Below are 17,682 nucleotides of genomic sequence, written 5' to 3'. Positions count from 1 at the left end.
GACATGAGTGCAATCAAGAGTTGATTGGGAACCTCGTAACCTGGTGCACAGCCAACAGCCCCTCACTCAACGTCACCAAAGACAAAGGATATTGTGATTGACTTCAGGGAGCAAAGAAATACAGACACCGCGATCACGGTATACATTGATGGCGGCGAAGACCATATGAACATAGAAACATAGAAAATAGGTGCAGGAGGAGGCCATTCGGCCCTTCTAGCCGGCACCGCCATTCATTGTGATCATGGCTGATTGTCCCCTATCAATAATCTGTGCCTGCCATCATATGACAGTTCCGCCATCCCAGGGATCAATCTCGTGAACCTACGCTGCACTGCCTCAACCACAAGGATGTCCTTCCTCAAATTATGATCGAAAGGTTAAAGTTCACCCTATCTCCATCTAAGTTCCCCAGGTTCATATTCAGGGATTCCGTAGCGAACCTGAATGAGTTCAACGATGCCGTGACTGACTTCGCCAGCGAGTGCGTGGGCGGCTGTGCGCCGACGAAGTAAATCCAAGATAGGGAACTCAATAAACCACGAATGAACCGCGAGGTCCGAAGAAAGGTATCGACACGAAACGTCAACTATTCCCTTTCCCCAGGGGTGCTGTCTGACCCGCTGAGTAACCTCAGCTTCTTGTGTCTATCGTGAGGTACATTTACAGGTTAAGGTCGGGTTTGCTGCGAAAAAAACCTCAAAGGATTCCGAGTGGGACATGAAGGCCCGATTTGATCTCTGCATAGCCATCAATGATGCCAAGAGACAATGCCCGGACAAATCGGAGTCCTCGTGTAATCACTCGGACACACACGGATAATGTGGCGAGGTCTGAATACGATAATTAGCAGCAATGCAAGGTCAAGCAGCATCATTGGTGATAGTCCGACCCGAAGCTTCGAACAGAAGGCCAAGTGATCGCCTGACACTTTAGACTACAATGCGCGCCTCCCCAGAATGATGATAGCAGACATTAGATCGGCCTTCCTCAGTGTAAACCCACGAAAAGTAACTGGCCCAGACAGGTTTCCTGGCCGTGTACTTGGTAGCAGTGCGAACCACTCAGCGGACATCTTTCATCTCTCCCATCACCGTTCGCAGCTACCCACCTGCTTCAAGAAGACCACCATGCTACCAATGCTGAAGAATAGCTAAATCTGATGCCTAAACGGCTACCCTCCAGTGACCTTGACATTTATCATCGTGAAATGTTTTGAGAAGCTAGTTATGGAACGCATTAAATCTAGACTTATCAGCGGCCTTGACCCACTGCAGTTCGCCTACCGCCACAATAAGTCCATGGACGATGACACCGCTCTAGCTCTACACTCATTCCTATAACAACTGGATAAGAGCGATACCTAATTCAGTTATTTATTCACAGACTGCGCCTCTGTCTTTAATACCATTATACCATCCAATGCTATAACTAAACTCGGAAGATTTGGTGTCAGTCCTGTTCTCTGCAACTGGACCCTCGACTTCCTGACCAACAGACCGCAATCAGTAAAGATCGGGGACAAATCATCCTCTACGACAATCACCATCACGGGCATTCCGCAAGGATGGTTTCTCAACCGCCTTCTTTACTCCTCGTACACCCACGACTGTGCAGCCATGTACAAATCTAAATCAATCATCCCATTCGTGGCCGACGTCACCATTGTAGGAAGGATATCAAATAATGATGCGACATAGTACAGGAAGGAGATTGAAAACATAATTTCCTGGTGGCGAGATAACCACCTTTCTTTCAATGTCAGCAAGATAAATGAGATTGTGACCTTCAGGATGTAAAGAGCTATGCATACCCCAGATTACATTGACGGTGCCGAGGTAGAGATGGATGAACACTTCAAATTCCAAGGAGTCAATATCACCAACAAATTCTCCTGGACCACCCATATTGAAGCAACGATCAAGAAAACACTGTAAAGAGCTGCACTACTACCTAGCTTCTTCGTGTCCCTCGTAGTATCCTTTATCTAGCAATGTTACAAAATTTTGAGATTTTAAAAATCAAGTCTGTAATTTATCCCATCAGATAAAGCATAAAAATAAGTTTAATTTGACACCTAATTCACTTTCATATCTCAAGTATTTAAAAAGTTATGGCCATTTTCATACTCGGAAATGAGCATCTTGTTCCCTATTGATTTTCTATGGACATAACAAAAAAGTTGTGATCGTGAACAGTCAAAAGCCCATAACTTTCTTAACAATTAAGAGAACTGAATGAAATTTTCAGTTATCATAGATTGAAGCATTCTGAAACAAATATAAAATAATCTTACTTGGATGACCTGAAATTAAAGCATATAATTAGTTAGTTACCTAATTGTAGCTAATTTCAGACTTCAATTACTAGATCTAAACATCTATCCATTTCTTAATAAATGATTAACATTTTTAAATAGCCTAAATGTCCAAATAATATTCACAAATAATTCACAATAAAACATGATTTTTAAATCTCATTTACATTAATTTATAGACCAAATGGAAGGAATTCAGTGTTCAATTGCTGTAAATAAATGCCCATTTAAATCAGCTTTCCAGTGGGTCCCTGTGGAACGCGCTGGTTTAGAACGTTCACATTGCGGTAGATTTGTGCCCCAAATGCCCAGAAAAATACTGCGCGATATAATGGGCCCAAAATGAGCTACTCGCAATATTAAACTTTGTATAAAGGGATCTTTAGAAGCCCTTTTTAATGTAAAAATATACAGCATACCTTCTGCTATTTGCTTTATGAGACCCTGCGGTTGCTGGCGGTCGCGGGTTTAGAGATTGATTTTTAAACTACTATAACTATTATTCAAGGCCTTTAAAACTAATAATAGCTTTTGCGACGGGGTCTTCCAGCGATTTTTCGTTAATAATTAACTAGGCTGAACATCTTCGATTTGAACAGCCTAGAGAAAATCGCGTTTTAAACCCGCCCCCTCTAAACGGCGCCAAAATCGCGCACACCCGCAGCGGCAGATTTTCAAAGACGCTTCAGGTAGGCTTTGCAACATACCTACTTTATCGGGCTTTGCTGGATTTACCTTGCACTAAACGTTATCCCCTTATCATGCATCTATACACTAAATGGCTCGCATGTAATCATGTATCGTGTTTATGCTGACGGGATAGCACGCAATAAAGTATTTTCACTGTACCTCCGCACACTTGACAATAAAGTAAAATGAATTGAGAATAAAAATTGTTAGGATTAACTATTACCAGCACTTGGACCAGCCACAACACCCAACATATCATAACATCGCCACTATTTTGTTATAGAAGGTTTAGTAAGTTCTCAAGAAGGAACTGCAGATGCTGGAAGATCGAAGGTACACAAAAATGCTGGAGAAACTCAGCGGGTGCAGCAGCATCTATGGAGTGAAGGAAATAGGCGACGTTTCGGGCCGAAACCCTTCTTCAGACTGATGGGGGGTGGGGGGGAGAAGGAATGAAAAAGGGAGGAGGAGGAGCCCGAGGGCGGGGGATGGGAGGAGACAGCACGAGGGTTAAGTAAGGAGAGGAGACAGCAAGGGCTAGCGAAACTGGGAGAATTCAACGTTCATGCCATCCGGACGCAAGCAACCCAGGCGGAATATGAGGTGCTGTTCCTCCAATTTCCGGCGTTGCTCACTCTGGCAATGGAGGAGACCCAGGACAGAGAGGTCGGATTGGGAATGGGAGGGGGAGTTGAAGTGCTGAGCCACCGGGAGTTCAGGTAGTTACGGACTGAGCGGAACGATCGCCCAACCTCCGCATAGTCTCCCCGATGTAAATAAGCTGACATCTAGAGCAGCGGATGCAGTAGATGAGGTTGGAGGAGATACAGGTGAACCTTTGTCGCATCTGGAACGACTGCTTGGGTCCTTGAATGGAGTCGAGGGGGGAGGTGAAGGGACAGGCGTTGCATTTCTTGCGGTTGCACCGGAAAGTGCCCGGGGAGGGGGTGGTACGGGAGGGAAGGGAAGAATTGACAAGGGAGTTGCGGAGGGAGCGGTCTTTGCGGAAGGCAGACAAAGGGGGAGATGGGAAGATGTGGCGAGTGGTGGGGTCGCGGAAATGGCTGAGGATTATGTGTTGTATTTGCCGGCTGGTGGGGTGAAAGGTGAGGACTAGGGGGACTTTTAGTAAGTTCTGTATGTTCCCATCAAACCCCCAAAACACCCACAGATGCGCCGTACAAAGCAACTTCTCGGTGTGCATCGCAGAAGGGTTGAGGAACAGCTGCACCCGAGACCGCTAGAAAATGCAGAGAATTGTGGGCGTAGCCCTGACCATCACGCCAAACAAACTCCGTTCCATAAACTCCAGCTACATTTCACGCTGCATCGGCATGGTCACAATCTTAATCATGGACCGGTCTCACACAATTCATTTCCATCAGACAAGAGGTAGACATGTTTGAAAACGCAAACATCCAGATTCAGGGACAGTTTCTTCACAGGTGTTATGAGACTACGGCACCGTCCTCTCACCAGCTGTAGTGCGTTCCTGACCTCCCATCTACCTCATTGGACACATTTACCTATCTTCAATCAGATTTTACTTGCATTAAATAATATACTCTTTATCCTGTATCTGTGCACTGTGTACAGCTTCGTTGTAATCACGTATAGGCATTTTGTTGACTGATTAGCAGGCAACAAAACACTTTTCAATACATCTGTTAGATACGGGTCAATACCAACTAAAAATAAACTACCACTCATTAATCATTCCACAGAAAGTAATTTCTCTTCCTGTCTATTTCCTGTCTATTGATCAAGACCCATCAACCTACTCTCCGCCGCCTTTTCATGTTATCCGAGATACGTCAGATCAGGCCCAGTTGACTTATCCATCATAATGCTGTTCAAGAGGTACACATCCACCTCCTCCTTGATCTCAATTAGCATGTCATAATAGTATTCCCTCCTTTGATCCCACTGACCTTCTCCTTGATGACTGTCAAAGCAAAGTAGTGGTTTCGTCGCTGGCCTGTATTTTAGGATTCCAACCTTTAATCTGGAGAAATTATACCCTCTTCCCAGTTACCCACTTGATGTTTAATATGTGTATAATATGCCTTAGGATTTCCTTTACTTTGACTTGGTAATGACTGTTCACGACGTTCCTTGGGCCCTTTTTACGTCCTGCATGAGTGATTTCTGCCTTTGTTTACAATCCTCAAAGTTACTGTCTGAATTCATCTTGCCAAGCCTTCATTTAGTTACCATTTTGCTAATTGTATTTATTCTCATCCAATATTCGTTTATTTTAACATCCTTGAAACTTACCCTCTTGGATCTGAACGTTGATCAACTGGTATCCGTGCGTACGTCATGATGGCTGCTGCAACAAGTATTTGTTCACTTGGCCCATTTACTGGATACACTCCTCCCATGCAACTGTGCCCGGCCAGTTCTGCAAGCAAGCAACTTGTTCTTGGATATGACCCTGATAGGTCTTGCAATAAACATATTTCTGCTGTTCGAGCTAATTTGCATTCGGCATCGATTAACCTAGTTGGCCAACATGGACACAGGCCTAATTCACGAATGCTGAGGAAGCTAGTTAACTGGTCTACGTCCATCAGTCCTAGGATTCACGGAATTAGGCATATATATATTGGCATATATATTAGGCATATATATATCGGAATATATATATATGTGTGTGATGTGAATATGACTGGAGTTATATATTATATATAATTATATTACATAAAAATAATAGAATGAATATAATTGTGAGTCCGAGTGGATGTGTATGTTGAATGAGACTGTCGCAGAAGTCTCGGGTTCCACTGGCTCCTGAACCCGCCTAATTAACGGGTGAGGGCAGATCCTGTGCGTTTAACGCGGCATCATCTTTGCCTCAGGTTGAAAGGGTGTGCCTGGCTCGTATCTCTCTAATCACTTTGGTGGAAGACCATAGAACAGTACAAAACAAAACAGGAATCTTTCGGCCCAAAATAGGGAACATGGCCAGCTGGACAGGAGAGCCTGTTCCCGATGTGTATGACTCTACAAGATCTACAGCAATGATAATTCAGCCGAAATTTCCACATGGAAAAACAAAACTAGTTACCACTGATCGGCTATCAGCTAATAAATTGGCAAACTGCTGCAGAACGTCGATATTTGGGGAAGGCAAAAGACTGCAAATGCTGAAGTCTCGAGCAAAAGATAAACTGCTGGAGGAACTCGGCGGGTCGGGTGGATTGTGTGGAGGATAATGAGCAGACGGCATTTAGGGGTGTGGTCCTTCTTCAGACTGGTCCATTTTTCTCCTCACCTTCGTCCTAGCCCACTGAGCTCCTATGGATGTTTGCCTTTTAATCGAGAGTCCAGCATCTGCAGTCTCTTACCTATCCCAATTACGGATGTTCGGCTCATTATGTCTGTAATTTACCAGGGTATTCATCGCCGCCCTTCATGAAAATCGGCAGTATGCTTGCCCTCCTGCATTCGTAGTATTTTGTCCGCTTGCAATTGCGTGCTCAAGACGGTCCCGGTTGGCCCAGAACCATATTTTAGTTATTTTAGGAAGGAGATGAGGAAATATTTATTTAGTTAGGCGGTGGTGGATCTGTGGAATTCGTTGCCACAGAAAGCTGCAGATGCCGTCAGTTGGTACTGTTAAGGCAGAGAGGATAGAATTTTAATTAATACAGGTGTCAGAGGTCATGGGGAGAAGGCAGGAGAATGGAGTTGGGAGGAAGAGATAGATCAGGCATAAGTAAATGGCGAAGACGATGGGCCGAATGGCCTAACCATATTCCTATCACATGACCTTATGGCTTATGAACCACCTTGGCCTTTTGGAAAATCATGTCTGCATTGACAAATATCTCAGTATTGCCTCCACAGTGTTCAATCGGTTTTAAAATCTGATAACTGTCCTTAAAAGTCGCTCGGCACTTGTGGATGGGAATTTCCTCCAAGGTCGGTTTCGTGTTGCTTCACCCTGCATGGTTAATGATGACATCCGGCTTGCAGGGCCTATTAAGAATAGTGTGTCTTTATGGCGGGGGCGGGGGCGGTAGGGGGTGTGTCGGGATTTCCGACCATTTGGCCTCCTCGGGAGGTTGGAATTGCCGGACCAGTACGTTTTCCACATTGCTGGGGAATATCTGACACATTTTAAATTATCTTAATTTTTGGCTGAGCCACGGCGAAACTGGTAGTGTTGCTGCACTCTCAACGCCACAGAAGCGGCTTCTATCCCGACCGTATTTACTTCAGTTAATTTTAGTTTAGTGCATTGTCACGTTTACCGAGATACTGTAAAAACATTTTATTGGTGGCTTGATATCCAGGAAGCAAAAGGACTGTACATTATTACGATCATGCGGTCCATAGCGTACAGGTACAGAATAGAGAATATAATGTTTTAACCGCGTACGTTTAATCCGGGTCTCCCGGTTTCCTCCCGCATCTAAAAGCCGCGTGAGTTTGTCGAGCAGCTGGTCTTTACAAAGTGCCTCCAATGTGTAGTGATTCGACGTGAAGGTGCGATAGCATTGACATATTATGACTCGGCGATCTAAGTTCAGCGTTGGCTCGTTGGGCCGAAGGTTCTGTTTCCATGACAACCGTCAGGCTGTTTCACACTGCGGCACAGTGACGAGGCGGGTAGAGTTGTTGCCTCACAGCTGCAAAGACCCTGCTTCGATCCTTACCTCGATTGCTGTCTGTGTGGAGTTTGCATGTTCTCACTGTGTCCTCGTGTGATTCTTCGTGAGTTGTCGTTTCCTCTCGCATTCCAAAGACTGCAGCTTTGATAGGCCACCGTAAATTCCCGCCTATGTGTAGAAAATGGATGGAGCTAACTAACGTAAGTGGTATAAGACGTTGGTGAGGCCGCATTTAGAGTATTGTGTTCAGTCCTTGGCAACAAGTTATTGGAAAGATGTCAAGCTGGAAAGGGTACAGCGAAGATTGACGAAGATATTGCCAGAACCAGAGGGTCTGAGCTGCAGGGATGGGTTGAGATGACTGGGATTCTATTCCCTGGCGCGCATGGAGGATGAGGGGTGATCTTATAGAGGTCTATAAAATCACGAGAGGAATAGATCGGGCAGATGCACATAATCGCTTGTCCAGAGTAGGTGAACCGAGAACCAGAGGACATAGGTTTAAGTCGAAGGTGAAAATATTTAATAAGAATCTGAGGGGGAACGTTTTCGCACAAATAGTGGTCGGAGTCTTTGGTTGCACTCATTTTGTTTATTTCACTTGTATTGTGATAATTACATTATTGGTTGTTTGCTTCATTGATATCATCTATTAGCGTAGAGCATGAAGATCTGTTATGCCGCTGCACAAAAACGAATTTCGTTGTTCCATTGACTGTGCATACGACAGTTAAATCCTTTTGATTCTTGATTCATGAAATTGGTTAATGTGACGCTTTTCATTCAATTCTTATCTCACCTTCTCCTGGAATCGAAACAGAAATAGCAGTGCTACAGTTGACAAATTCTGGATTTAATGTGTTATGCTGGGGGGGGAAATTTCCACCTGCAATTGATGTCATAAACTATTGACACTGAAAAGTCGATAGTTGCGAGTTTGTGAACAGGACACGGTGTTCGTGTCAGTTTTGGCAACAGCGCTGACTGATTGCGTGCCTATTGAATATTTACCAATGTCAGAAGCAGGTCAAGGGGCTGCAGTCTTGATCTCTTGTTCGCTTCTTTCAAAATGTTCTAAACTGAGATCACTCTCTATCTCTCTCCCTTTCGCCCTCCAGAGACAGGAAAAGGACGCTCTAGAAAAGAAAAGGATGAGAGCGAGAGAGAAGAGAGCGCGAGCGCAGAGAGATAGAGAGAGAGAGAGAGCGAGCGAGAGAGCTAGAGACCGAGCGAGAGTAGATATAGATAAGCTCTTATCTCGATCTCGCTCTCTATCTATACTATCTCTCTCTATCTCTGCTCTCTCTCTCTCTCACTCTCTCTCTCTCTCTCTCTCGCTTCCCCCCTCTCTTCATCCCTCCCTTTCTCTGTCCGTCTCCAACCACCGCCTTCCTCCTTCCAGCTCTCTCCCCCTCTTCACCTCCCACTCTCTCTTTCTTTCTCTCTCACTCTCCCCCCCCCCTCATGAAGAAAATCATGACTTCAGGCCTCAGACCGACAAATCCCCAATTATAATTGTCCTCTACGAATCCATATAACCATATAACAATTACAGCACGGAAAACAGGCCATCTCGGCCCTTCAAGTCCGTGCAGATCACTTATTTTCCCTTAGTCTCATCTACCTGCACTCAGACCATAACCCTCCATTCATTTTCCGTCGATATACCTATCGAATTTATTTTTAAATGATAAAATTGATCCTCCCTCCACCACTTCCACTGGAAGCTCATTCCACACAGCTACTACTCTCTGAGAAAATAATTTCTCCCTCATGTTACCCCTAAACTTCTGTCCCTTAATTCTCAAGTCATGTCCTCTTGTTTGAATCTTCCCTACTCTCAATGGGAAAAGCTTATCCACGTCAACTCTATCCCTCTCGTCATGTTAAAGACCTCTATCAAGTCCCCCTTAACCTTCCGCGCTCCAAAGAATAAAGACCGAACTTATTCAACCTTTCTCTGTAACTTAGTTGCTGAAACCCAGGCAACATTCTAGTAAATCTCCTCTATACTCTCTCTCTTTTGTTGATATCCGTCCTATAATTAGGCGACTAAAATTGTGCACCATACTCCATAATTGGCCTCACCAATGCCTTGTACAATTTTAACATTACTTCCCAACTTCTCTACTCAATGCTCAAATTTATAAAGGCCAGCACACAAAAAACTGTATTTACCACCCTATCTACATGAGATTCCACCTTCAGGGAACTATGCACAGTTATTCCTAGATCCCTCTGTTCCCAGGTTATTCCTTCCACATTCCCATCAACTTCCCGGCAGGTCCCGCAACTCAAGCCCACGCACATCAGGAGCGATTAACAGTATCCAATTAACGCAACCCAGTACGTCGTTTGATGTTTTGAACCTCCCTGGTTATGACGTCAATACTGTTTCTGGGCGAGCACGGGACAATCTGAAAGGTAATGTCGAGCAGCAGAAGATCTTCATCCACCATGTAGCCACCGACCTAGACAGGAAATTTTAGGAGGTCATTTAGAGTGAAGATAGGGAATTAAGAAACAAGGGGAAGATCAGGGTCTCATGGACTGTAGTCTCATGATTGCTGTGTCACCTTCTAGTGAGCGTGGAGAGAAAACGATTAGGTGAACGAGTGTGTGGCTGTGGAGCAGGTGCAGGGGCGAGAGTTCTGGTTCTTGGAGCATTGGGATCTCGTTTGTGGAAATAGTGACCCGTAGAACTGGAATGCGTTGCACCTGAAAAAGAGGGAAACTAAGTTTGTAAGAATAATGTAAGAAACGACTTCCCTTGCACTAAGCCATTTCTCACGTTTATTCAGTCTGTACTTTGCAAACTTGATACATTAGTAAATCTGAAAATCTTATCTGATCATTTCGGGCGAAGGGGAGTGTTGTAAAGCAGACGAATCTAAGAGTGCATGTGCATAGTACCTTGAAGGTTGAGTCGCAGGTAGATAATGTGGTCAAAAGGGTACCCGGACGTGGCGCCGACAGACAAGAAGCTGAAGCAAAGAAATCGAAGCCAAAGAACGGAATGGAAACGAGGCCGAAACGCCCGTCTGTAAAGTAAGCTGTGTGCGGAGCGAAGGGACATTTGAGAGTTCTTAAATGCATACATCTCTTCTATATTAGCGGTAAAGAATGAACTAACAGCTACTGAGATCAGTAGAGGGGTTGAACTCTCTTGACGATATCAAATATTTAAGAAAACAACATTGCAAATGAGATTGCTTCGCATAAAACGTCTGATCAATTCCCTCGGCCTGACGAGATCCATGTCAGGATGTCAGCTCTATAGCACCGAACCTGACCGTTATGCGCAGTGGAGAAGGGTATGGCACGCGGGGAGTCTCCGTGGCATGAGACTCATTAATTGTGGGCGGCTAATTCAGTGGAGGCAATCAATACTGCAGATGAGTTGCCTCCCTGCGGCCAGGATCCTGGATAATTCAATTCAGGTAGGTGGCTTTCTCAAAGGGGTGAATGGGCAACCAGAAATAGTTGCCCAAGCTCGCACACACGACCTGGGTAGGAAAAGCGAAGAGATGCTGCGAAATGCATATAGGGAGTTAGGCAAAAGGATAAAAGGAGGACATACAGGGTAATTATCGGATTACTCCTGATGCTATGTGCGTGTGGACGTGGGAACGGAAAAATGGGAAAGATGAATGCATGGCTGAGAAATTGTTACAGATGGATGTAATTCGGGATTTGGGTCAATTAGGATTCTATCATATGTTGTCATAAGGTCATAAGTAATAGAGAAGATTTGGGCCATTCGGCCTATCGAGTCTACTGCGCCATTCAATCATGGCTGATCTAACTTCCTCTCCTCACCCCATTCTCCTGCCGTCCCATAACATTTCACACATGTACTAATCAAAACTCTATCTATCTCTGCCTTAAAATATCCACTGACATCCTCTACATTCTTCTGTTGCAAATAATTCGGCAGATTCACAAATGTCTCCTCAAAGAACGTCCTTTGATTGGTGGAAACATCCTCTCCAAATCCACTCTATCCAAGCCTTTCATTATTCTTATGTTTCAAAGAGGTCCCCCCTCATTCTTCAAAATTCCAGCAAGTACAGTCCCAGTCCCGACAAACGCTCATCCTAGATAAACCTACTAATTCCTGGAATCATTATAGTAAACGTCCTCAGGGCCCTCTCCGCAGCCAGCACGTCCTTCCGCAGATATGGTGCCCACAATTGCTCAGAATATGCCAAATGCGGCTTTACCGGCGCCTTACAGAGCCTCAGCATTACATCCCAGTTTTTGTATACAAGCCCTCAAGAAATAAATGTTTGCATTGAGTTTGCTTTGTTCACTAACCTTTCAACTTTTTGGGGAATCCTGCACCAGCACTCCCAAGTTCCTTTGTACCTCGGATTTCTGGTTTCTCCCTCCCCCATTTAGAAATAAAGTAAACTCATTTATTCCTGCCACCAAAATGCACGATTCCACACATTGCTACACTGTATTCTGTCTGCCACTTCGCTGCCCACTCTCCCGACCTGTCGAAGTACATCTGCAGAGTTCCCTACTTCCACTACACTACCTGCCCTTCCACCCCCTTTCTTATCATCCGCAAACTAGGCCACAAAGCCTTCAATCCCCTCGAACAAATCATTAATATACAAGATATTTATATTGAGTTCTGGGATAGATCTTATCTCTTCGCGAGTGACAAGTTGCACCTGAAACAAAATAACACCTTTATAAATCAAGGATCTATCAACCTCCGATTCTAAAATACCCAAAGACAGCCTCCGCAACTGTTTGTGCCAATGGTTCGCACAGATTCACCGCTCTCTGATTAAAGGCATTTGTCGTCATTTCCTGTATACAGTCACGTCATTTTATATTGAGGCAATGCCCTCTTGTCCAGGACTCTTTCAGCAGTTGTTACATCTTTCTCATATCCACTACTTTATAATCATACCCTTCATTATGCGGTAAGCTTCAATTACCTCCACGCCCCCCCCCCCCAACCCCTACCAAGTCCTAACATGCAGCGAGTAGAGACCCAGAGCCGTGGAACGCTCGTCATACTTTACACTAATAAACCTCAATATCATTCTCGTAAACCTTCTATGGAACTTGTGCGAAGCAAGCGCATTTCTCCTCATATGTGCGGCCCAAAACAGGTCACAATACTGCAAATGCTATCCGGCCAGTGTCTTATCAAGCCTCAATATACGTACCAGTTTTTGAAAAAATTTATAGTCCTCTCAAAATAGATGAGAACATTGCATTGACTTACTTACTACGGATTCGTTTAGCAAATTATCAATTTGGAAATCCTGCACCAGCTCTCCCAAGGCCCTTTACACATCCGGTTTCTGGATCCTCTCCTCATTTCGAAAATAGTCTAGGCCTTTACTCCCACTCGGAAACTGCATGACCGCGCACTTTGCTGCGATGTATACAATATCACACGCAGTCACACGGATAACTAGCAAACTCCACACAGACAACGGCGGAGGTCGGAACTAACCCGGGTCTCTCGAGCCGCAAGGCGAGCCAGATTTACGTGCGTTGTTTGAAATAGCAATAGGCTGGAATATCTGGTGCTGCTCCAATTTGCCACCTTCTCCTCGCGCCGACCACAACCTCTTCCAATTCCGTCGCATTCATCTTTACACTCAGTTCTTACCGTCTCCCATCCCATCGTCTGTCTGGACCTCCAGCTCAGCCCGCAAAGGGACCAGCCACAGAGGGTTGGATGCCGAGAAGTTCACAGTCTCCACCGTCAGGTTTACCCCGCGGACGATCAGTGTGATGAACACCAGCGAACCGACGCGAACGCAATTTGCCTGGACGCCCCCGGCCGTGTCCGTCATCGTGATGGTCCGGTTCAGGAATCCCCATGTGACGTTGACGGGGGAGTTGGATTGCACAATGCCGCGGCAGGTCACGTTGGTGGGCTACCTCGCGCATCGCGCCCAGGACACAACGGCCGCTTCATCTGCAAGGTCTTGGGATAAAACATGAGTTTATACAATCGTCCTCCATTAATGCAAATGTCCATTCGTTGATTGATCTAGAAAACTATGAGAGGCATCCATCGTGTGAAATTAAGGACCTTTTTCGCTAAGAGGAAATGTGGAAGACGAGAGAACATATGTTTCGGGTTCGGAGCTTTCAACGTTCCAGTAAACAAAACCCATGCTTGTCCTTGGACGTAAGTGTAGGTAGGTAAGTGTGTACATTTCCAAATGTCGCAGAAATTGTGGCGCTTTGGAAACTGATACTGCGGTAGAAGGGTTCCGAATCCTACTGAAAGGGACTCTAAATGATGACCAACCAATATAATCTCCTCCTCCCCATCAACTATTCTTCAGGTTTCTCCACCCTATTGTAACCAATCTGACTTGTTCTGCACCGCCTCTTTTCCAGCTTTCTCTCCCATGTGCTCACTACAATCGTTGAAGAAGTGTCCGGACCCTAAACGTTTGTTATCCTCTCTCCATATATTCTGCCGGATCTGTTAAGTTACACCAACCAATACACATGTTGTTTGATAGGTCAATTGGACGATGTAGGTTGTCTCCGGTGCATAGGTGAGTGGTGTAATCTGGCCATAATTGTTCAATAGGGATAGGGAACAATGAACCAGGCAATTCGGCCGAGCAAACGCATGTCGACCATCAGTTGCCCATTTACGCGAAATACAATTTAATTTGCTTACATTTTCATCAATGGCCCAGATCCTGCTACTCATTCAACATCTAGTGGAAACCGAAGCGTTGATGGGAATGTGGAATGAAATGAATTGAGCAATGATCAGTGTACAATTCGAAGCTTGATGTTTGGTATGGTGCTTCAAAGGGCCTGATCTATGCTGTATTGTTCTCTGATCAACCTGGTTTATTATCCATACCTCTTCACCACAGATGTTGTCGGACCCTTTCATTTACACCAGGATGCTCTGCCTATCTGCTGACCGATCAGAATTACATTAAGGGATATAGATTCTGCGCAATCATGGGTGTGACATGGTAAACTAAAGGGTCCTAATGATATCGCCCTGTGTCTAAGTATTGTTACTAATCGATGCGGTTTGCTTGAGTTTTATTGACAGTTAATCGCCTTGGGGGCGGTAGGTGGAGCAATGTGTGGAGTTGGTTCTCAGACTAAAACCAGTATCCGGGAGGGGGGGGGGGAGGGGGGAGGGGCAGTAGAAAAGGTTCCAGTGAATGTTTTGGTTGTTTCTGTACTTGTGTCACCGTTTTCCCAACGCACTCTGTGAGGAATTATTGGATAAACTGCGTCAAACCGGTAGATGGTTAGCATAGACGGAAATTGACATTTATCGGAGGAAGTCCTCAGCTCAGTAAGTAATCGAAGGCTCGGTCATCCGTGATGGAGCAACCAATCACAACAAATACTCACGGTGTCTGTGGACGTGCACGGGCGCGGAACGTGAGCTCCCAAGAGCGTTTGTCGCCGTGCAGCTGTAGGATGTATTTGCCTTTAACGACTCAAGGTGAACGGTGATAATTTGACTTTCCCGCCTTAGATCAGTCTCAACGCCATGGGTGACCTTGAACCAGGAGAAACTAGTGACACTGGGGTTGGCGTCACTGGAACAACGTAGGGAAATCCTGTTGGCTTCTTTGAAGTTCCACTCGACCATCGTGTTCGGGGGGGAATCTTGGAAACACAACGTCAGCAGCATGCTAGCGGGAAAGAAATGGAAACCTTTCGGCGTCTGCGTGTCGTGTGTCTTGCAACCGCCAAACAACGAGGACACGCAGTTCAGTTAACTGCCACAATATCCACCAGCCAAACAGCGACACTGCCTCCGACAACAATCATTATGTGCACTCTTACAACATCTTACAGCATGTAAGCTGTTACCTATTGAGACCGCAAGCTACGTCTTCTACCGCCAACATCGACCGAGGATTCGGACGCACGGGAGAGGAGCTCCTACATTTTACTCGCGTCCCACATCACTTTGGAAATATATCATCAGCTCCCTGTAATAGAAGGACCTTCGTCGCAAAGGCTTGACCTGTTCAACGGGGTAAAACTGTCAAAATCGCAAGGACATTTTCCAATCGGTAAAGCGTACCAGGAAATTCCAAGTGTCCAAAATCAGGATACTCTGAGAGAGAGTATGTTGCCCCTCATGATCTAAATCTTGCTATCTTGCTGCGCTCCAAAAAATAGAGACCTAGCATGCACAACCTTTGCCTGTAACGCAGGCCCTCAAGTCTTGGGATCATTCTCGTAATTCCATTCTGTACTCTTTCCAGCATAACGGCACAATGACACGTCAGCTGTGATCTAAGCAGTGTTTTCTATCTGATGGGAATATACGAAGTATGATCAATATGTTTGGGGATATCACTGTACCATGGTCATGTCATAGATAACGAAGATATTTATAAACAACTGGACCAATTGGGACCAGTTGGGCCCCGTTTCCCCAACGCAATATTTCACCACTCACCCCCCACCCCACCACAACGCAGCCCGTTTCCACCACATACCCATTCCCCCGATGCAGTATTCCAGCACTCGCGCATAGCCCCACAATGCGCAGGCGCTGCTCATTTCCCCTCATCCACCAACACTACCCCCTTCATCTTCACCCTTCCTTTTCTATCCCCTATCCTCATCTCCTGCTCCACTCCATCACCTCTCCCTCCCTCTCATTCCCCCTGCCCCACTCATTTTCTCCCTCCATCCCTTCATAACCCCTCTCCTCTCCATTGAGTACCGTTTTGGCGTAGTTCCTGGAGCACTTTGGCACGCACACAGACACCCACGCACGCAGAAGCACAAAGAAAGATGAGAGTTTTAGTAATATATAGACTACAGCAGAAACTTGACAATTTGGGCAAGTGGACAGATGAATCGTTAATGATATACAATGCAGATGAATGCGAGGTGTTGCAGTTTGGTAAATCAAACAGTACACACAGTAAAAGGCAGGGTGCTGGGCAATGTCTTAGTGCAAAGGAGTGCAGGTATATCGTTAAATAAATGTGCCGTCACAGGTGTTTATTTTGGTCAATATTCAATATTCAGGAAGGATAGACAGAAAGGAAAAGGAGGTGTGGTAGCGTTGCTGGTTTGAGAGGACATTAACGCAATAGAAAGGAAGGACATTAGCTTGGAGGATGTGGAATCGATATGGGTAGAGCTGCGAAACACTAAGGGACAGTAAACGCTAGTGGGAGTTGTGTACAGGCCACCTAACAGTAGTAGTGGAGTTGGGGATGGCATCAAACAGGAAATTAGAAATGCGTGCAACAAAGGTAAAACAGTTATAATGGGTGACTTCAATCTACATATAGATTGGGTGAATCAAATTGGCAGGGGTGCTGAGGAAGAGGATTTCTTGGAATATATGCACAATAGTTTTCTAAACGAACGTGTAGAGGAACCAACGAGAGAGCAGGCTATTCTAGACTGGGTATTGAGTAATGAGGAAGGGTTAGTTAGCAGTCTTGTTGTGCGGGGCTCCTTGGGCAAGAGTGACCATAATATGGTTGAGTTCTTCATTAGGATGGAGAGTGACATAATTCAGAAACAAGGGTTCTGAACTTAAAGAAAGGTAACTTGGAGGGTATGAGACGTGAATTGGCCAAGAGAGACTGGCAATTGATTCTTATAGGGTTGACGGTGGATATGCAATGGAAGGCATTTAAAGGCTGCATGGATGAACTACAACAATTGTTCTTCCCAGTTTGGCAAAATAATAAATCAGGGAAGGTAGTGCATCCGTGGATAACAAGGGAAATCAGGGATAGTCAGGAATAACTACTTTGGTACTGTGTTTACTAAGGAAGACATAAATAATCTGCCGGAAATAGCAAGGGACCGGGGGTTAAATGAGATGGAGGAACTCCAGGTTAGCCGGGAAGTGGTGTCAGGTAAATTGAATGGATTAAAGGCCGATACATCAACAGGACCAGATAAGTTGCATCCCAGAGTACTTAAGGAAGTAGCCGCAGAAATAGTGGATGCATTAGTGATAATTTATCAAAACTCTTTAGATTCTGGAGTAGTTCCTGAGGACTGGAGGGTAGCTAATGTAACCCCACAAAGGGAGGG

The 17,682-nt window shown here is 45.2% G+C and overlaps 1 protein-coding gene and 1 long non-coding RNA gene across 2 annotated transcripts in view; both read right to left on the bottom strand.

Moving 5' to 3' along the window:
- Positions 1-8,203: 8,203 nt before the first annotated feature.
- LOC116969856 lies at positions 8,204-14,558 on the bottom strand. Its single transcript, XR_004410945.1, has 2 exons — positions 13,268-14,558; positions 8,204-8,431 (listed from the first exon to the last, which is right to left on the bottom strand). It is a non-coding gene; the product is annotated as an uncharacterized LOC116969856 (long non-coding RNA).
- A 431-nt stretch (positions 14,559-14,989) lies between these two features.
- Positions 14,990-17,682, bottom strand: part of LOC116969857 (myelin-associated glycoprotein-like) — a 60,322-nt gene continuing 57,629 nt past the window's right edge. Inside the window, exon 5 of the mRNA XM_033016624.1 lies at positions 14,990-15,267. Coding sequence (XP_032872515.1) covers positions 14,990-15,267 — 278 coding nt within the window. The remainder of the gene's footprint in view (positions 15,268-17,682) is intronic.

Source organism: Amblyraja radiata, unplaced genomic scaffold (assembly GCF_010909765.2).
Source record: "Amblyraja radiata isolate CabotCenter1 unplaced genomic scaffold, sAmbRad1.1.pri scaffold_248_ctg1, whole genome shotgun sequence".
Taxonomy (NCBI): domain Eukaryota; kingdom Metazoa; phylum Chordata; class Chondrichthyes; order Rajiformes; family Rajidae; genus Amblyraja; species Amblyraja radiata.
The sequence above is the reverse complement of the archived record's forward strand: the minus strand, read 5'-3'. Positions and strand labels throughout refer to the sequence as shown.